Raw genomic sequence first — 22,574 nt, 5'->3', positions numbered from 1 at the left:
GAAGGGATCGTGTCTCACCAGCCATATAGCCCATAAACCTTCTCAAAAAGAGTGAGCCAGGAGAAAAATGTAACACAAGATTTGATTTCACAATGTCTCTAAGCACCCCAGACCCCAAACTGGGGACTCACTGAATGAAGAGAATTTCTTTTTCCTTTGTTTTCTTCTTGAGAAAAAGAAGAGATGATCTTGAAAGTCAATTACTTCTTTCAACGCCTTCGATACCTTTTCAAAAGTCTGATAAAGCACTTGATGAAAGCAAGTCTCTTGATGGATTTTTCTAATGTTCCAGGGTATTTTCTTATTTGATAGCATATACAGAAATATTTCAAAGTTCAGTGGAGTTAAAGCCAACAGAAATGACCAATCAAAAGAAAATAACTATTAAAAATTTTAAATGGAATACTTCATATTTGTGTGTTTATGTATATACATAGTCCGCTTTTCATCATGGGTGACATAAAAACAATATCAGAAAGAATTACTTTTAAATACAATTCAGAATTACAATTTTAACAATGTACAATAGTTTTACAATAATTCAGATTTTTGCATGATAAAATAACAACTACACATATTTGATAAATACACATTTTTACCTCTCATAATAGCAATAAAGATTTTAAGAAAGTTACTCAACAATATGAAAATATATTTAACTTTCACTTAAATATCTGGGCTGTTTTATTTGGGTTCTTCCAGTATGGTTTGCTCATATTCTTTACCTTACTTTTTGAAGGAATTCAAGAGGATATTCATGTTTTTAAACTCTAAGATGTCCATTCCTGTCCATTCAGTGTACGATCCAGAAATAGATTGGTAAGGCTATGTTTTAACATAGTGTGAATGCACAAAAGATGGATAGTGAGTAAAACTAACAGTGAAATAATCTCAAGATATTTCTTCTAATGTACTTGGTTAATTTGACAATTTTTTAAAAAGGCTACCTACATTTTTCCTGGTGCCTTATCCCACCCAACAGAAACCTTGAGTTTTTCATCAAATAGACAGGGTGTTCTATTCGTGTTTTAAAATTCACTAATCTATATACATGTGATATGTAACTATTCAAAGTATATGTATCATAATCTATGTGGCAACCAGATGGTCTCTACACACATATGAATGATGATTTAATTAAGCGATTCCTTTTCCCTTGTTTATTTCTCTATCCCGAATAGTGTGCATCTTCCAAAGTATGGTCATTTAGTAAAAGAAGTACCAAGTGAGCCAGAGGTACTTATGTATTCCACAATATGTCGCACAATAACCCTGTACAAGTCAAATTCTTTTAGATGAGATGAGAATATCCTAAAATAAATTAGAAAGTCCTCTTATGTATCTTTTTCTAAGGTGAAATGAGACACTGCACAGATCAGAGGTACTATTCTATTTGTCAACAATCAACCTTTCACTCCATTTTAATATTATTTAATTCTATGGAAAAAACAAGTTTTATTACATTCCTTTTTTAAAATGGGGGAAAAACTGTACAAGTAAGCATGATCAAACCTCTGTTAGAGCTGGTTAATACTGATCTTATTGCCTCGAAGTCTCTCTAGTTGTGTCCAAGAAATTATGTTTAATGTCCATCTGAAGGAAAAAAGCACTGGAGAGGCAAGAAAGGACTCGGGTAAAAAGCTTCAGAGGATTGTAGGGAGATGGAACTTGCTGCTTAAAAAAATTACGTTGAGCTCTGGTGCATCTCCATTTCTTAACACACCTTCCAAACCATTCACTGGGATAGTTTTACCCATGTTTAAAGGCTCATATTATATGCAGTTTGGGGGCTTTTATAAATTCAGGAATAAAGTAATATAAAGAGTAGAATATTGAAGGCTTCAGAGTAGGGCTATAAGAGACTCAATACTGCTAAATAAGTCCCCAAACAAAAATGGTCAGTCCACCCCAACCCAAAACCTATGTGTAATAGGAGAAAATGCACAGCAAGAAGAAGCAGAGGAAAAGCATGTAGCCTGGAATAAATCATACACTGAACAGTCTAGAACCAAAGGAAAAAAGCAAACAACATACATATACACAAAAGCCTAAGAAGCAGCTATTCTCCTCATGTCTTTAGGTGAGTACCTCTACCAGTAGATTATAGTTATGAAAATGACTCAGTTGTTTGTTTTTTTTAAAGTAAAAAACTGTTTCCCATCATGCTCCATTTTCTAGAATCTTTCCTTTTTGATTGGTTGGTGTAAACAAAAAGCAAAGCACATAAACATGCAAGCGTGCACGCACGTGCACACACGTGCACGCGCACACACACACCCTCCTAAAATGTGAAAAATGCAGATATATAACGCTGGTATTAGAAATCACTTCAACTTTATACTTAGGAACTTATAGACCCTTGATTTGCCCCCCAAAAATATTTTTCCTTGTCCTTATTCTTTAAATGCCCAACCACCAAAAGAAAAAAGGAAAAAAATAAAAGGCTTTAAATGCACATGTTTCAAGTCAGTGTCTTGTTAACAAAAAAGGTAGCATTTTCTTCACTTTGGCCATTGTTAAAGATGCAGGCATAGATCAGGGAATGTTAAGACTAGCATGTATTTAAAAAAAAAAAAAAGCAACATTAACAGAGCATATATCTTTCAAAAAAGGCTAAAACACTAACAAATACAAGTCAATGCACATATTTTTAACTAGTGCAATTTTATCTACAATGGAGTAAATGTTATTTTGTGTGCCAGACATTGCAATACTGTTCATTTCCCTTTTATCATGCAAACATGCCAACTTTATCATTAAAAAAAATCTTTATTGGGTCACATTCATGTTGCCCTCCCACCCAAATTAAGGGGGAAAAAGTCAATAAAAGAGCTCCTCAAGATTTCATAACTATGAACATAAAGCTCCTAGATAATAGTGTATAGGCTGAATTTTCAGATTTGTATAAAAAAATTATAATTTAGGTAGATGTCTTCCTCACGGATTACAACACAATGTTAAGTTACACTATTCTGAAATTTGTACCAACTGTACAAAAACAAAAGCAAGAGACCATGAAAATATTATGTTCTTCATGGCCTGAGAGCCTACACATTTCTGAGTAATGTAAAATTATGAGAGCCTGACATTTTTCTGTATCTCACCTCTTCTGCCTATCGGCAGGATTTGTAAATCAAAGTCAGTAACATCTTAGCAAAGGTCTCGTCTATCTCCCCCTTCTTCCCTCCTAACTAATCCTACTCAATTTTCTCTCATCTTTCTGAGCATTTTCCATGAACAGCATTGCAAGTTGGTTAAAAAAAAAAAAAGAAAAGAAAAAGAAAAAAGAAAGAAAAAAAGGAAAGAAGAAAAAGAAAGTTTTACAAGGGTTTTGTTGGTTAATTATTTACTGGTGGAATCACTCCACCAGGAGTTTGATTTCATTGGCTAGCAGTTGGTTCATGTTGAATAGGCCCCCCGGGAGCTTGGTGAGCAGCTCTCGCTCCGTGGTTTCAGGGTCGCTGTCAACAGAGCTGGAACTTGCGCTCATGTTGTCGACAGCAGTGTTGGCTGGGGGACCCAGCTCCGGCTCACTAGTCTCACTGGCCGTGGACACCACGGAGAGCAGGGACATACGCCGGGTGAGCCGGCCAGAGGGCAGAAGGGAGGCGGCATAGTCCGCTATGATACCAGCTACATCTAGATTACAAGCCTTATCAAAGGCTATGAAACCTACATTTGCATTGGCCTCGCAGACACAGAAGGAGCCGTCGTCTTTCATCAACAGGTCAATGCCACACACATCCATTCCCAGGATATTAGACACCTGGATAGCTAGCTGTTTCCCTTGTTCACTCAATGAGCACATCATCCCGACACCACCTGGCAAAAGAGAAATAAGAAGTTACCAAAATGATAAAATTTTGGAGTAAAACTAAAGCTGACCTTAAAGTTAGCCTCTAAGGCTAAACCTCTCTTCTAAATCAGTCGAACAGCAAAAGTGCTATTCTAGTGTAAAATTGGGACTCTGAAGTCTAAGATTCTTTCATTAGGGAATCCCCTTCCAACCCAGTCTCTCGACAAATTCATGACATAGTACTTTTTCCATAAGCCATTTTTTTCTGAAGACATTAAACTTTCACTGAAGCCTATCTTACTTGCAATAACATGGAACTTTTGCATAAATACAGTTAAACCACTTAATGTTGTTATTGGTTTTTATCAGTTTCAGATTTTGATTTGTAAAAACAGAGATGCATCATTAGTGTATAGGAATGCAAGAGATTTCTGTGCATTAATTTTGTATCCTGCAACTTTACCATATTCATTAATTAGCTCTAGCAGTTTTCTGGTGGCAGTTCTGGGATTCTCTATGTATAGTATCATGTCATCTGCAAACAGTGACAGTTTTACTTCTTCTTTTCCAATTTGTATTCCTTTTATTTCTTTTTCTTCTCTGATTGCCGTGGCTAGGACTTCCAGAACTATGTTGAATAATAGTGGTGAGAGTGGACATCCTTGTCTCGCTCCTGATCTTAGAGGAAATGCTTTCAGTTTTTCACCATTGAGAATGATGTTTGCTGTGGGTTTGTCGAATATGGCCTTTATTATGTTGAGGTAGGTTCCCTCTATGCCCACTTTCTGGAGAGTTTTTATCATAAATCGGTGTTGAATTTTGTCAAAAGCTTTTTCTGCATCTATTGAAGATGATCATATGATTTTTATTCTTCAATTTGTTAATATGGTGTATCACATTGATTGATTTGCGTATATTGAAGAATCCTTGCATCCCTGGGATAAATCCCACTTGAATGTTATAAGTCATAATCCTAGTTATTACTTTAAAATGTATATCTCAGAAATAACTAATTTTCTTGTCAACTGCATTATTATGAACTTTCATCAAATCTTTAACCGTGGACATTTTTAAGTCTTTTGTCATTTACAGACAGTTCTGGGTGTACTCTGATGCTTTTGCAAATATGTTCCTATAAAAGGGTTTCATCTTCAAGAAATTCATGGAAAAGACTCTGACAAGTACAGGTTTCTGGTAACTGACTGTACTGCTGAACTGAATGAATAAGCATTTTCAGAACTCTAATGAAAAACTGATGAACTCATAAAAGTGCTAACAAAAGACCAAGATGAAAAAAAAAATTAATTACATGGGACTGAGTGAACTGATGAGGATGAGTATAATTTTTGTGACTTTCTGTTTGAATTAAAAAAAAAAAAAATCCCACAAGGACTCAGAGGCAAAGAATATACAAATCAATTTTCACTGCAAAGTAAAGGAGCTGTTACAGTGGAGGATTACTGGACTGAATGTCAATATTATGACATAGTATGAGTGTGTTTCGTGTTTGGTAATTGCAATCACTGTTGCTTTTGTTGTGGTCATCCATGTACAATGCTTGGTGTCAGGCTATTTATCTCTTGTAAAAATAAAATACAGTGTGTGTGTGTGAAAAAAAAAAAAAAAACAGAGATGCATAACAGGGAGAGAGGACAGAATCTAGGAACATGCTTCTCTTCCTCCACAGTCCCAATTCTAACCTCTGCCATTCCTAAGCCAAAAGCATTCTGGGGTTTCAGGTAGCTGGAGGAGTGTACATGAAGTCTTTGCTGGTATCTGAGAGAAAAGAATTAGAACTAGTTGGAGACACGCTTCAAGACTAGAAAGGACTAGATAAGGACTAGAAAGCAAAAGAATTTTGACAAAACCTTGGCTTAAGGAGCTCAACAGGAGGACAGCTGACATCAGTACTATGTAAGTATGCCTGACCCAAAGAGACCAAAGGTAAATGCACATATGACCAGAGTCCCCCTTACCACTGTGGCTGGAAGAGTAGGGGAGGGGAGTGCAGGAAGGAGGGGACTGGCACACTAGCCAATGAATTAAATGACACTGCTTCTCAGCATCCACAGTACTGAGGCCATCTGGAATGCTCCAAATAACCAGAGCAGAGCTCTGATGTGATGTGACAATAACAAGAACAAATAACAAGCTCTCTATGACTTGAATGAAAGAAATAAGAGCACAAAATTCAAGTTTAGCACAAAAAGACTCTCTGAACTAAAACAAAAACATGATTACCCAACTTAAAAGTTACAACAGAGGAACTGAAGGAGAGTTGCTTTTGTGAGTCTAACTTATAACTTGGAAACTCTACTGTAAGAAATATTTTGAAGCACATACAAAAAACCTGAGGTGAAGTCACAAAAGAAGAATAAAAAATTTGGATAACTGAATCAGAAAAACCCTAACCCCCAGAAGGAGAGAAGAAATTTTCCTGAAGCTTAGAAAAACTGAATCTGATAGAAACAGCTTACTAAAATCCAGGTTGGACTGACTGAGAAGAGACACATATCTAAAAATATCCTGAAAAAACTGTTGAGCATTTCAAATAAAACAAAACAACCAAAAATAAGAGAACAAAACAAAACAAAAAACAAACTTACAAAGAATATAAATTACCTACCCCCCCTCCCAAAATCAGAGTAGATTTGGACATTCAATTGCAAAAGTGTAAACTGTAAAGCACTAGAACAGAAGCAAGACTCACACAATTTAAGAATCCTATCTCAGCCAATATATCATTCTCCTTTGAGAAAGAAAGAAAGCTATGAGGTATCTATCACTCACATACACCATCCAGGGAAAATAATCAAGAAAAGATACTAATACTAACATAACAGCAAATGACTAAGAACAGAAAACACAAGATATGGGAAGATGCAGATGGAGAGTAAACAGTGACGAGTAGTGTGATTCTTGCAATACAGGAATAATTAACTCTAAACAGATAAAGACTGCCTGGGAATGGATAAAGTAAGTGCTACATAAGGATTCTTGAAACAGAAGAGACACACAATAAAAGAAATTCTGTTATAGACTTGAACTAAAACTATTAAATGGTTTCAGTAAAACACTAGAATACAAAGCCCAGGGAAGCAGAAATTTTTGTCTGTTTTGTTCACTGCTATATACAAAATACTGCTATAACAGTACTTGATACTTAGGAGGTACTCAAAAATATTTATTCAGTGAATGAATGAATCAAGAGGGAGGAGTAGGAAGGGAAGTAAAACTGTTCTAATCCTCTCATGGGAAGAGAGAGGGAACAAGAGGTGATGCATTTTGAGAGTAGAAATTTCAAGGAGTTTGGATATGAGGTGTTAGACTAGAGAGGAGATCAAGAATGACTCCAAGGATTTTGGTCTAAACTAGAAAGATACAGTTGCCAAAAAACAATAAGGAGAAAACTGTGGATGGGACATATTGGAAGGAGGAGTTAGATGAGGAGTTCAGTTTTGGACATGTTAAGACTAAAATGTCTAACAGACATCTACATGGAGATATTGAGAGGCAGTGATTTACATGTGCCTGGAGCTCAGGAAGAAAGCCTAAACTGGAGAGAGATATTTGAAAACAATAACATAGATAGCATCTAAAGCCATGAGCTAGATAACATTACTAAGAACGTAAAATAAATAGAGAAGAAGAAAAAACCCAGACGATGCTCTGAGGCGCTTCAACAGTAAGAAATCTCAGAGGATACACACTTAAGCAAATCAAAATCAGCAACATTCTTTGGACCAATGGGTAAAACGGGTTAGGACACAGCTTAAATGAAATAATATGACCAAAGAGGGAATTTGTTAGACATCTCACACATGTGCGAATTGGGGTACAAATTGAGCCTTGGTGAAAGCAAATTTATGATTCAGAGAAATCCAACTTCATTACTAGAAAAACAATTCTATACATTTATTATATTCGTGGTAAATCTATTAACCATATTTACATGTGAAAGATATGGTTTTCAACATATTAAATAAAAAGATCTAAGTTATATGCAAATACTCACTGAACAAGCTTTAATAATATTACTTTATATCCTAGAAAGACACTTGCATTGCTTTTACCTAGTGAGCAGTTGCTTTGCATCCTCCCATCCGTTGAACAGCGTAACATGGTGCCAACCACACGGCCTCCCACGACAATGACACGTACATCCCTTCCATGAGACTCTTTAACATACTTCTGAAACAGGTATGGAGCTTCATGGCGAATAAGATGGCTTAGATCAGCCAAATGGTGCTTATCGCGAGCCAAGAAAACTGCTTTGCCTGTGATCGAAAAGAATAAAATGGTCGAAAAGAATAAAAAATGTAAGTCAACAAATTATGAGCAGTTGATATCATTACCTGCAATTTCTTGTGTCCCAATCTACTTTTTCAGAACCAACTGCTTTTTAACCAAAGTAACAGCGTTATGGTAAAATGTATATAAAGACAAAGTAAATATTTGGGTTCTTAAGATTTGTATTCCTCCAGGTTAGCCAATAATATTAGCCCCACTTATCAACAAAACATTTTTCTGAGTTAAAACATATGTTTTATATATTACACAATATTAAGATGCCATGTTTGCATATAGTAAAAGAGCAGTATGTTACTACTTCTATGCCAACAGAAGTGTCTGCTTTTAAAACATGGTTATAAATCCTTTGACATTCTTCCCATCAAGAGGAGGCGGAATCTGTATCTTATCCCTTGAATCCAGGAGGGAACGTAATTGCTTCAGAAAAATACAGAATAGGCAATTCTATCTGGCTTCTGAGGCTAGATTGTAAAAGGTCACACAGATTCTTTGTTCACTGGAGCATTCACTGCAGGAGCCCTGAGACTTCTTGGCTGCCATACTGGAGAAGCCAAGTAGAAACAGTGCAGTCAGAAGTCCCAGCTGAACCCTGACCCAGCTATCTCTGTCAAAGCACTAAACCTTGTGAAGTACTTGGATTTATGAATCATTTTATGCCTTAAGAAACAGTTACTTAATCTGAAGTTATTAAGATATTTTATACACTGTCTTCAAACTATATAAATTGGGATGGGGATGATGGAGTTGGTGATCTAGAATCCTTGCATTGTTGAAAAGGACGATAAAGATATTGAGACTCAGCCTACATTAAAGCATGCATCTTAAAATCTCTAGGATATTCTGGGCGGCAGGGAGGGAGGCCTACTGGGTCCGCATGGCCTCGGGGCCAGAGCCCGGGTCCCCGCCCGCCCCAGCGCCTGCCACCGGCCGAGCCCCGCCCCCCGCGTCTCCATCATGGGTCGCGGTGGTCGGATGTGCGCCCAGGTCCGCGGGACAGGCGGGCGCAGAGGTCCCTTGTGTTGGCGGGGGTGGGTGCGGCAAGGTTCTGGCGCCTCCGCGGAGCATCGTGGGGCTGGGGCTGGGGGCGCCGTGGATTGCTATGCTCTCCGCACTTTCCCGGCTCTGAAGCCTCGAGAACACGGCTAGGCAGCAGTAGTTTAATGGGGAGCTTGCCTGCTGGGAACTAGGGGCCTGCTGGGGTCTCAGTTCTTGGCTGGCCCTGGAACACGAGGTTGCCAGGTGTGTGACGGTAGCAGGTAGGAGTGACCCGCTGGTGCAGTGATGAGCAGGAAAGGAAGGACAGCGGCTGTTGGCCTGTGAAGTTAGGCAAGAATGACCAGCCAACACAGTCCAGACCAAGGTCCGTGGGCCCAGCTCGGTCCTGTGCGTCTGGTCAGTGGAATAGACCTGCAGGTGTGGCTCTTGTCACTCTAGGACTGGCTTCAGGACAGATCCTGCTGATGAGCCCAGGGCACCGTCCTCAGTTCTCCAGGAGAGTGTACCGGAGTGGAGCCAGGGGGGTGTGCCCGACTCAGCACGGTGGCCACGCACATCCAGTCTGCCGGCAAGGGCAGTGGGGAGCCGGGGGAAGTCATGGCCTTGGGAGTGTCCTGTGATGAAAAAGAACCTGCAGCCTTATCAAATAACTTTTGTGTGGAACGTTGGTGTGCTGAGAAGCAGTTCTGTGTGCTTTTCCCCCCTGGTGGGGATCAGCAGTGCTGAGGCAGCAGGCGGGATACAGAAGTGTGAGCAGAGACCGTCTGGAATCCCCAAACTCCAGGGGAACTAGAGGTGACAGCCAGCCTAGTGACGAGGACAGGAGTTAGGGGCGGGGGCGGCAGCCCAGCAGGTGCCCCTCGTCTCAGGGCCCTAATCCTGGCTGCAGCCGGCTGGTCAGGGGAGCTGCAAGGTCTTCTGGGCGAGCAGAGCCCACAGTCCTGAGCTGTTCTTCTCTGTGTTTGGGTCATCTCCCCCCATCCAAGGGGAGAAATCTATATGAGATTTAAGAATTAGTGCTTTGGGCTTCCCTGGTGGCGCAGTGGTTGAGAATCTGCCTGCCAATGCAGGGGACACGGGTTCGAGCCCTGGTCTGGGAAGATCCCACATGCCGCGGAGCAACTAGGCCCGTGAGCCACAAATACTGAGCCTGCGCGTCTGGAGCCTGTGCCCCGCAACAAGAGAGGCCGTGACAGTGAGAGGCCCGTGCACCGCGATGAAGAGTGGCCCCGCTCGCCGCAACTAGAGAAAGCCCTCGCACAGAAGCAAACCCAACACACCCAAAAATAAATAAATAAATTAATTAATTAAAAAAAAAAAAAAAGAATTAGTGCTTTAAGAATGTGGATCTCATAGTTGAAACCTCGGAAGACATGTTTTCAGCACAGGGTGTTAAAGTGAACAGAAGGATTCAACCCCTTTTCAAGGAGGGTGTCTCCATGTGGGCAGAACTAGAGAATAAATGGGTCTTGAATTAAAAAAAAAAAAAAAAAAAAAAAAAAATCTCTAGGATAACCACTAAACAAACAGAAATGTGAGTTGTTGTTCCAGCCTAGCGGAACAACTCACAAAAGCCTTCTGTAAGTCTGAGGTACCATGCACCTAGCAATTTCCCTACAGTAATTCTTCAGAAGCTCTGTTTCAAAACCTATAAACTTCAGTTGACAAGACTACTGTCTGGTCAATAACCATGAGCAAATACAAGGTAGATCTAACTTAAGCTTTAAAAAATCTGTTTTGTATAACCACTTATTAATTTTCAAGAGTAATTTCAATATTATGTGTGGTAGCAACAACTCATACACACCTCTATGACCCCGTGTGTTCTTCACTACCATTGGGAACTCCAGTACTTCTGCTTCATCAATCATTTTAGCAAAATTTTCATGACCACCTGGTTTGAGCAAAAAAGAAATTTAAGAACAGCAACAGAGGTGTTTTGTGATAAATTTTATCTATACTAAAGTCAGCAAGACAAGGGAGGTATAAGGTAAGAACCTGATGGCTAAATTTTGTCTTCAGTTAAACAACCACTCCTTTTAAAATGGATAAAAACGATCTTAAACTATAAATATTCTAATATACAACTCAAAGAAATTAAAACAAAGTTTCCTGATTCTATAACATTTTTCATATTTTTAGCCCTTATTTCTCTACCACGCAAACAACAGAAGCCAAGATCTACTTTAGTATATAGAATTCTATTTGGATTAAGAAACAGAAGAGTGAGGCAGTTGGGTAGACTTATCCAAAGTTGAAAAGATGCTGCATGCGCAGGCATGGTTCTCTCTCTCGTCAAATACACAAAGTAATATTTCTTATCTCTATTATAAATCAGAGTTCTTTCTACACTGAGCTATTCAGTACCCATGGGTTATGTCTTGTTCTTTCTGTTTATATTCCTAGGAACAAATGATACAGAAGCAAAGCTACAGCAAAAATGGATTGTAGTTGTAAAAAATAAGCATGATGACAGAATAATCAGACCAAAAAAAGGTTCATTAAACAACTGTGATATCATAAATTTGCAGCTTAGAGAAATTAAGATGACCTAGTCTCCAAATTTTAAACCTTAAACATGAGAGCACAGGTAATATTCATTAATTTGGTTAATATACTTTTCTCCTTTCCATTCTCTTAAAATCAGAATTGTAGAATGATGAAATAAGCTATATAATATCTCAAAAGCATCAGGAAGAGAGAACTCTCAAACTGTAACAGGACAGGAATTTCTTTTTAAAGCCTCGTTAACTCTCCAAGCATTCTGCTGGACATTTTAAGAAATATTTTTATGAAAAAGTATACTGATTTATAGCAAGTCTGATTCTTTCCAAACTAGAAAAACTGGAAAGGCAGGAAATATATTAACATAATACTGTTTATAGCAGCGCTACTCCAAGTGTGGTCCAGTAACCCCTGCCTGTTTGTGACTTCTTTGCTATTGATATGTGTCCAAATAAATACAAAAAGAGTAAGCACAAGAAAGCAATTTGGCATTGCTCTGCTATTTTTATGGTACTTTATGTGTACTTATCCACAGCAAATGGGTCTTAAAAAAAAAAAAAAATAGTCCTCTACCACAGATGATTTTAGAAGCACTGGTTTAAAGCACACCTAATGGGCTTCCCTGGTGGTGCAGTGGTTGAGAATCTGCCTGACAATGCAGGAGACACAGGTTTGAGCCCTGGTCTGGGAAGATCCCACATACCGTGGAGCAAATGGGCCCGAGAGCCACAATTACTGAGCCTGTGCGTCTGGAGCCTGTGCTCTGCAACAAGAGAGGCCGCGATAGTGAGAGGCCCCGATAGTGAGAGGCCCGCACACCACGATGAAGAGTGGCCCCCGCTTGCCACAACTAGAGAAAGCCCTCGCACAGAAACGAAGATCCAACACAGCCAAAAATAAATAAATAAATAAATAAAGCACACCTAGTATAGTGTAATTTTCTTTAAAAATATGAAAATATTTATGAACCATTATCATGAAAATGGTAATGAAGATAATCATAAATTATAGAGATGACAGATTCTTTTACCTCAGGGGTTGCCAAACTAAGGACTGATTTGGCATACAGCCCTTTGTTGTAATTAAGTTTTACTAGAAAACAGCCAGACTCATTGTTTAAGCTTTGTCTACAGCATGTTTCACAGTACAACAGCTTTACTGAGGGTCACAAAAGAGAACTTATAGACTGGAAAGCCCAAAATATTTACTATTTGGCCCATTACAGAAAGTTTGGTCAGTCCATTCTACCCATAACATACACAGATTCATAATTCTCCTGCCCAGTTTGTTAAAACCGAAAATCGCTTCTAAGAGTTCTTCCTTGTTCACAAATTTCCTTATATCACATAACCCTATTAGTTTAGTAGGGCTTTCAAAACTTATTGGTGCTCTGAAATTTAAGCTATAAATTCTTATTCGTTAACTCACCATAAGAGAAAGTATCTGGCAGAGGAACACCATGACCTGCCAACTCTTGAAACGTCCAGAACTTATTAACACAGTTCAGGATGGCTTGAGGTCGGTTCATCAACCTGCATCCCATCTTCTCTAGATGACGCAAAACAGTGATGTCACTATCACTTTGCACCCATGGGGTTGGTACTCTCACTACCACCACCTGAGGGTAGGCAGTAATTAGTTCTCCATTGATACGAAGACCTGAAATATACAGGAATGAAACCATAACCATTAAAGGGGAACATACAATACAATAGAGAAATAGATATATACCAAAGCTTAGGTCTCAAAACTAAATGTACTATTTTGCTAACATTTCACTGGGACAGAGAGACATTCCTCCTTAAATCATTTTCTTTTGTAAGAACAAAGAAGATGTAATGAGAAGAATGTATGCCTGGGTAAATAAATTACAGTACATGTGAATACAATGAAGTATTACATATCCATTAAAAAGAATGTCATAAATCTCTATGTTCAAAGATGGAAAGAATGTCCAGATGCGTAAGGTTAAGTTTTTTAAAGAGTAAATAACTTTTGTGTTTACATATGTACAGAAAATATATAAAAATGGCTTTCTCTGAGTATGTGTGGGTGGCAAGGCAGGAAGAGAAAGGCAGAATGAGGAACTTTAAAACATTTTGCTCCATGCAATTCTCTATCTTTTTTAAGTGAGGATATATGCTTTTAGTACAAAAAGAGAATTTTTTTTTAATAAATTTATTTATCTATTTATTTATTTATGGCTGCGTTGGGTCTTCGTTGCTGGGCGCGGGCTTTCTCTCATGGCGAGCGGGGGCCACTCTTCGTTGCGGTTCACGGGCTTCTCATTGCGGTGGCTTCTCTTGTTGCGGAGCATGGGCCCTCGGCTCGCGGGCTTCAGTAGCTGTGGCTCGAAGGCTCTAGAGCACAGGCTCAGTAGCTGTGGCGCATGGGCTTAGTTGCTCCGCGGCATGTGGGATCTTCCCAGACCAGGGCTTGAACCCGTGTCTCCTGCATTGGCAGGCGGATTCTTAACCACTGGGCCACCAGGGAAGCCCCAAAAAGAGAATTTTTAAAAGAGCAGTTTCTTGAGTTTTATCCAATACCATTCTATTTTTAAAGAGGTCCCAAATAATAAAGGAACAAGGTACTTGTTGCTCCTTACAACCTACTTCCATTAAAAAACCACATATAGGGGCTTCCCTGGTGGCGCAGTGGTTGAGAATCCGCCTGCCAATGCAGGGGACACAGGTTCGAGCCCTGGTCTGGGAAGATCCCACATGCCGCGGAGCGGCTGGGCCCGTGAGCCACAATTACTGAGCCCGCGTCTGCAGCCTGTGCTCCGCAACAGGAGAGCCTGCGATAGTGAGAGGCCCGCGCACCGCGATGAAGAGCGGCCCCCACTTGCCACAACTAGAGAAAGCCCTCGCACAGAAACGAAGACCCAACACAGCCATAAATAAATAAATAAATAAATAAATAAAAATTAAAAAAAAAACTACATATACTTATTTAAAACATTCAAATACAAAAATATAACCCATTTACCTCCCATCCAACATCCTACATACTTAGTGTTAACAATATGTATTGACTAATAGTTAATAGTTAACTAATAGTATGTTAATAGTATTTTCCCCACCATTATCTAATTATAGAAAAATATATAGATAATTTTTAGACAAATGTGATACTTTGTTTACATCATTTTGTCACTTTCTCTCATCACTTAAAATTAGACCAGACATCTCAGTCAGTGCACATATAACTGTATTGGGCTCAACAGAATTATACTTAAAGATACACCATATGATCAATCCCTTACTCATGGACATTCATTCATTGAATAAACATTAAGTAATTACTATGTGTCAGATTCTTTTCTAAAAGTTGGGAATAGATTGGTAAATAAGGCAGATAAGGTCCTTGACTAGTCACTGTACTATATATACATTTACATACCCAGGACTTTTATAGTGAGTGAGTGAGTGAGTGAGTGAGTGTGTGTGTGTGTACACCGTAGTCTTTATACATTCATCTGTCAATGGACACTTAGTTTGCTTCCACGTTGTAACTATTATAAATAAAGCTGCTATGAACATGGGGGTGCAGATAAATCCTCAAGATAGTGATTTCATTTCCTTGAGGTAATATACAGAAGCAGAATTGCTGGATCCACAATTCTGAGCCAAAAGAGATTTTATCTGTTCTGATTAAGGGAACTGAGGTTATGTACTTGATATTACCTGTGAATACTTCACACCATCCCCATCTTTTACTCCCTCCCTGTATGGCAGGGCCTAGAAGCACTTCCTACTCTCCCTTGCCAGCAGGATTCCATTTTGAGAATCCACCAATGAGAGACAATTACACAAAATTTTAAAAGTCAAAGAGAAGTAGAAGTCATTATTCTCCAGGGGCAGCTACAGGTAGCACTGTGGTCATCAGCAGATGTGAGGTTTTTTGCCAAAGGCTTCAGGCATTCTCCTTGCAGTCATTCACTGACCATGCTGTTACAGGCATCTTGAGATCAGCAGGAGCAGATTTCTGCAATCCTACATTTTCCCATTTCCTGGGCTTTTGTGCTGACTTGCCTCAACAGGAAGATCTAAACAGCATTTTACTTGAAATCAGAAAAAAGCCTAGTGACCAAATTGGGATTTAAAAGGGGACATGGAGAATGGGAAAGGTGAAAAGGGAACCCAGTTTACGGCAAAAGATGCTGCCTCTGGATGTAGATATGAAAGATTCTGGTGATAACATCAAAGTAGAACTATTCTGTTATAGTTGAAGTACGGATGGGAACTATACAAATGTGTATATACAATACACATGTGTATTACAGGTGTGTAAAATAATTCATATCTGGTAGTGTGGAGTGTGTGTGTGCTTACAGAAGGAATCAGCCCAAGACTTAATACCTAAAGAAATGGGGATGTATAGGCTGAAAAAATAAAAAGAAAAAATGGAAATTCCTATGACTGGATTTGATGAATCTCAGTTAAGGGACACGAGAAGAAAGCAAAAACCTGAGGAAAAATGAGTCAAAAAAACAGGAAAATCTAGTTTTAAGTAGTAATATGAAAAATAAGAAAGTCAGTGTTACCTGGAAAGAACAATCAAATTCATTTAATGAAACAGAGGTAAAACAAAGATTGAGTTTGGGAAAACTTGAGTGATCAGGAAAAGAGACACTGTCAACTGTCAAGAGAAAATTCATCCATTATGACATTATCTTCTCATTTCCCTAAAATGGAGACACTTTTTGCTCCTTTTAAGAAAGGGGATAGAGAAGGCAATGTGTTCCACTCTCGGTCTGCTGCCAACGGAAATTGGGAATATGGGAGTACTTTATCCAAAGCACAGTCAGATCTGCATAGTATACTATATGGGCATTATTGAGGATGGAAAGAAATTCAATGCCTCCTGTAACAGAAACAGACACTTTATTATCCTAGACAAGCAGAAGGTGATCCGAGGCTGCCCAGAAAGAAGGGCAGGTACTGATGAATGTGAGCCAAAAAAAAGGCAAAGTATTACTGATCTCTTGAGTACTCTTAGTAAATACCACTCATCTTTGATGCAGAGCTTATAAAACTGAAATATAGGGAGAATGACTCTTTTCCTTAGATCCCTGTTATTCATTATACACAGGCACAATTCCACTCTACTCATTGTGAAAACAGCTATTCCAATTGAATGTGCTACCAGTCAGCTTTGTTTTCAATTCCACTTCCTCAAGCGTATACTGTCTTTTTTGCTCATCATCTTAAACAGCAACGTATGAAACTATTCATCTAGTTTCGTTTCATACTGGGATAGAAATTTCAATATAAATATTTTGGGTAAGTTTTGAATTAAGTGTATGATTAAACATTAAAAGCCAATAAATAATGAGTTAACCTTAGAATAGCAATGGGGTTGGGAACAATTTTTGTTCCTACGTTTTTTAGATAAAAATGTATTATGTATTAAAAGGCTGCTACTGTTGTCAAGGCAGAGTGAGAAGGTGCTGAGGGCTGATTATTCTCCCAAGTTGAAAGATTCCTTTGGGATATTAATAATCTCCTTGCCAGTAATTAAGTGGGAAATCTCTCATGTAGCCTGCTCTACACCTGTGCTTTTTGAAACTAGTTTGGCTACACGATAAGTACTAGGTGTTTTTATCCTCAGGAAGTAAGGATAGGCTTATCTGCTGACTGGCATTTCTTTTTCTTCCATCCTTTAGTATTCCAGAGGATTTACCAGAGCCTCTGGAATCATTTTAAAGCTAACAAATTTTAAGAATTTAAACTGGAAGTTTCCAGTGAAGGAGCTATTTGTACACAATTAAAAAGCTACACAGTCTCTGTGCCAAAAATCAAGGACGCACTCAAAGATTAAGACAGATGAGTTACTAGAACACGGGAGACAGCCTGAAAGAGCTTTCATTTAGCCGAATTTCAAAGAAAAAAAAAAAAAACTACTAACAATGCAAAAAAAGCTCATTAATATATAATGATAATGGAGAAGGGAGGCTCATTTGCTATCACTTGAGGAGCTATTACATAAATCTGTATTCTAAAAGCTGGTAGGGACTTCCCTGGTGGTGCAATGGTTAAGAATCCGCCTGCCAATGCAGGGGACGCGGGTTCGAACCCTGGTCGGGAAACTAAGATCCACATGCCATGGGGCAACTAAGCCTGCGTGCCACAACTACTGAGCCCATGTGCCACAACTACTGAAGGCTGCGCACCTAGAGCCCGTGCTCTACAACAAGAAAAGCTACCACAATAAGAAGCCCACGCTCTCCGCAACTAGAGAAAGCCCACACGCAGCAACAAAGACCCAACGCAGCCAAAAATAAATAAATTTATTAAAAAATAAATAAATAAAAACTGGTAAATAATGAGGAAAAATTACATTTATGCCCCCATTTCAGGAGGAGCTATTTATCACCAGTAGGAAAAGGTCTTCTTTAGAGAAGAATGCCAATTAATATAGAAGGAATAGCAAAATTAGAAAAATCACCATTTTGCAAATCCCAATGAAATATCAAAATATCATTATAAGGAAAGGTGGATGGGATATCTGTATAGTGCCAAAATATCAAAGAATTGCTAGGCAAAAGATAAAAACAGATTTTTCTAACAGACCATGCAGACACTACCTGTCCCAGTGATCAAACTTATCCTCGACAGTGGCACAGACTATCATTTTGGGCCTCCTGGAAGGACGCACTATTAAGTATCCATGGTCAACTAAGAGGTAACTGTGTGCACAAAACACATGAACTGTATCTAATCATGCCAACTCACAGGAAGCTTCAGGAGGCAGACATCACAAGAAAACTATCACACAAGTCCAGGATATGAGACATTGTTCTGATCACTTCAAAAAGTTGATGTCACTTTAGAAATAAAGATGGGAAGAATGTCTAGAGTTAGAAAGACTAAGTAGACATTACATCCAAATACAATGCATGAACCTTATAGAGCCTGATTTGAAAATAATAACTGAAAAAGGTGTTTTGGAATCAACTGCGACAATCTGATTCTAGAGTATATATGAGATGATATTAAAGAGTTTACTTTTCTTAGGCGTGCTAATTGTGTTGGCTGACAGGGAACAATATCCTTATTTTTTGGCCTCAGATACTGAAATATTTAGGGGTGAACATTAAGATAGCTACTTGTATTCAAAAGATAACGACTCTCTCAAAAAGCTGTGTGTAATGTACATAATGTTTATACATACTAGGAGAAAGAGATATTAAAGAACTATGACAGGGCTTCCCTGGTGGCGCAGTGGTTGAGAATCCGCCTGCCAATGCAGGGGACACGTGTTCGAGCCCTGTCTGGGAAGATCCCACATGCCGCGGAGCAACTGGGCCCGTGAGCCACAGCTACTGAGCCTGTGCGTCTGGAGCCTGTGCTCCGCAACAAAGAGAGGCCGCGATAGTGAGAGGCCCACGCACCGCGATGAAGAGTGGCCCCCGCTCGACGCAACTAGAGAAAGCCCTCGCACAGAAACGAAGACCCAACACAGCCAAAAAGTAAATAAATAAATGTAGTCATTAAAAAAAAAAAAAAAAAAAAAAAAAAAAAAATCTAGAAAGAACTATGACAGGGGGTTACTACTGAACACTCAATCTAGGTAGCAAGAATATACCTGTTCATAATTCTAGTCTTTCAACTTTTCTCTTCGTTTAAAATTCTTAATGAAAACCCGATTTGGAGGGGAGAACCCAAGACGTATCAAATTCTTAAGTATTCTCTAAAGAGAAGTGATGCTTGTCATTCCAGTTTCAAAATCTCTGGGTTTTGCTGCTCAGCTTTTCACTTTTTAAAAAAAAAATGCATTCTCATCCTTTCTCTCACCAAAAGCCCATTTACTATTCTGCCAGTGACCCATCTCCCTTGCCATTTATGTTTCAAGTGCTACTACTGCAGTAAAAACTTTATATTAGTTCATCTTGGAAGGGGGAGGAGGGAAGACTAACTGAAAGCTAAAGTAACTTGCTAAAGGCAGTCAAAACCAAATTTAGGACAAGAAATCTAACCTGTTCTTTCTCAGGCTGTGAGTTCTACTTAGAAATAGCAAGGAGTCAGGGTAAGAGATTTATAACTTCTGAGCTCCCTACTTCCAGCTAAATTCACATAACAAACTTTAGTTGTTTAGGTCAATAATCCAGAATGCTAATCCATTACTTAACTGACAAAGCTATTAAATTCACCACCACATGTAAAATAAAAAGAGCTATATTAACAAAAAAGACGAGATAATTCTGAACGTTCTAAAATACTCAACTCACTATAAATCTATTTATCAATTAATCTACTTTAGGACGTTAAAAAAAGATTGCCGCAAGAGAGCTTAGGTCACACAGAACTGGTGCCTACTATAAATGCAAAACTGTCTTCACATGAGAATTGTCCTCCTAAACTTTTTTAAAAAAAAATCACTGGCTTGGGACTTCCCTGGTGGTCCAGTGGTAAAGAATCCGCCTTCCAATGCACGGGACGCGGGTTCGATCCGTGGTCGGGAAACTAAGATCCCACATGCCGCGCGGCAACTAAGCCTGCACGCCCCAACTACTGAGCTCTTGCATCTCAACAAGAAAGCCCAAGTGCCGCAAACTACAGAGCCCATGCGCTCCGGAGTCCACACGTCACAACTAGAGAGAAGCCCGCGCACTGCGAACAAGAGCCTGCGTGCCATAAGGCAAGATCCCGCATGCCTCAACGAAGATCCCATGTGCTGCAACTAAGACCCGACGCAGGCGGGGGGGATAAATAAATGAATATTTAAAAAATTATCACCTTAAAAAAATCACTGGCTAGTTTCCCCCACCAGGTCCCAAAAATGTAGGATGAAAAGTAATTACCCAAATTTTGAGAATAGGACAACTGATAATGGAAATTTACAGTACCAAGGGTCAGATAATTCTCAAAAGAGTTATATAAAACACTAAAAAGTCTTTATTAAGGCTGGGTTAGAACTCATACATCTAAATTATCAAATATCAAAAACAAGAATAAAAGAATCCATTCTTTTGAGAATATACATGCCTTCTCTATCTGCTTACCTGCTTCCTAAGAAGATATATTTTATGTTTCCTATCAAACTACCCCTGTTTAACATCCTCAGCAATCCTTTTCCTGTCCAATTTGCTTCCAAGCCTTATCTCACTATTAATCCCAGGTAGCAAGAAAATTCTTCTCTTCAATGGTATGCTCTTTGGGGAATGATAAGGAACCAATAAAATTCCTTTCCCAGGTCCATCAGTGGTACTGAAAGAAACAAAAGGAAGTCTACTATAACAGTGTGTCTCATTATCACTGAGCACTGCCGCTTTGCAGCTGACCATCATGTGTTTGAAAAAAAGAGAGAGAAAAGGAGAAAGAGATGAGGAAAATCAGATTATGACTGTCTGTTTTAAAAACATCTTTTATTGAACGTAATGACTGGCTAGCTTCTGCTCTAAGTACCTTTAAAAAATGCAGAAACTGGGGGTCAAGACAACCGACCCTACCCCAAAAAGCAGGTAGGACATATCAAATGTAGAAAAATGTGATGCCACTAGCTAAATAATTCTAATTAATCTTACTTTTATAAATGCTGGCATTCAAGCTCTGCATGTTTGAGTACATTCTCTTTACCTTTTCTATAGATAGAAAAAAATGGCTCAGGAGAAAATATTTCATGAAAGTGATAAAAAGATAAAATACCCTTAAAGGACTCATCCACTTATCCACTCATTCTTTTATTCATTCAAAAACATTGAGCATCTATTTTAAGATACTCTGAGCCTTGGGATAAAGTCCTAGCCCCACTTAAACAGTTTTGAGGAGGATGATGGCGGAAAGTGCATGTTAAGTATTTGATAAAGATTGGCACATAGTAAGTAGTTAATAATTGTTAGTGGCTATCAATTACTCTTAGTTTACAATGGTGGGTTGGGGTAGGCTGACGGCACATATGGTAGCTGTTGATTCTTCATCTCCTTTTTTTTCTCAACTCCCAAGCAAACTTGATTTATTTGATATCTGATGCATAAGGTCTCAGTATTAGAAGCAAGAAGATATATTTCTATTTTGCTAACTTAACATGAAAACTATGAATTTTTTTCTTACTATTATCCAAATATGAAATGTTATATCTAACCAAAATTACATTTTCTTCCCCCATAAGATAGCAATCTATACTGAAATAGTTTAATAGAAAACTATATAGAAGAAAAGTGGGGAAATGTATCATTTAGGTCGCTATTAATGAAACCAGCCATAAAAATGTACTGCAGTCTCCCAGCAACAGACTAATGTAAAAAAGGGGAGAGTGTAAGCAAAGTATCTTTGTGATATCCTTTAAATGTCAAGTCCCTCTCCACTTTGAATAAGAGTAAACTTTTTGACAGTTACAGAAAGATAGAGAAGATGAAAAGGCAGAGGGCTATGTACCAGATGAAGGAACAAGAAAAAACCCCAGAAAAACAACTAAATGAAGTGGAGATAGGCAACCTTCCAGAAAAAGAATTCAGAATAATGATAGTGAAGATGATCCAGGACCTCGGAATAAGAATGGAGGCAAAGATTGAGAAGATGCAAGAAATGATTAACAAAGACCTAGAAGAATTAAAGAACAAACAAACAGAGATGACCAATACAATAACTGAAATGAAAACTACACTAGAAGGAATCAATAGCAGAATAACTGAGGCAGAAGAACGGATAAGTGACCTGGAAGACAGAATGGTGGAATTCACTGCTACGGAACAGACTAAAGGAAAAAGAATGAAAAGAAATGAAGACAGCCTAAGAGACCTCTGGGACAACATTAAACGCAACAACATTCGCATTATAGGGGTCCCAGAAGGAGAAGAGAGAGAGAAAGGACCAGAGAAAATATTTGAAGAGATTATAGTCGAAAACTTCCCTAACATGGGAAAGGAAATAGCCACCCAAGTCCAGGAAGCGCAGAGAGTCCCATACAGAATAAACCCAAGGAGAAACACGCCGAGACACATAGTAATCAAAGTGGCAAAAAT

General features: G+C 38.8%; 1 protein-coding gene across 5 annotated transcripts in view; it reads right to left on the bottom strand.

Annotated features, from left to right (window-relative positions):
* Positions 1–2,459: 2,459 nt before the first annotated feature.
* The window catches only part of RIMKLB (ribosomal modification protein rimK like family member B), a 52,015-nt gene continuing 31,900 nt past the window's right edge, over positions 2,460–22,574 (bottom strand). For all 5 annotated transcript variants that reach the window (XM_036865903.1, XM_036865901.1, XM_036865898.1 and 2 more), the window contains 4 exons: positions 13,037–13,267; positions 10,911–10,997; positions 7,870–8,073; positions 2,460–3,822 (listed from right to left, as the gene is read on the bottom strand). In XM_036865903.1, coding sequence (XP_036721798.1) covers positions 3,359–3,822; positions 7,870–8,073; positions 10,911–10,997; positions 13,037–13,267 — 986 coding nt within the window. In that variant the 3' untranslated portion in view covers positions 2,460–3,358. The remainder of the gene's footprint in view (positions 3,823–7,869; positions 8,074–10,910; positions 10,998–13,036; positions 13,268–22,574) is intronic.

The sequence above is a fragment of the Balaenoptera musculus genome, chromosome 10, assembly GCF_009873245.2.
Source record: "Balaenoptera musculus isolate JJ_BM4_2016_0621 chromosome 10, mBalMus1.pri.v3, whole genome shotgun sequence".
NCBI lineage: Eukaryota > Metazoa > Chordata > Mammalia > Artiodactyla > Balaenopteridae > Balaenoptera > Balaenoptera musculus.
This window is presented reverse-complemented; position numbering and strand designations above follow the sequence as displayed.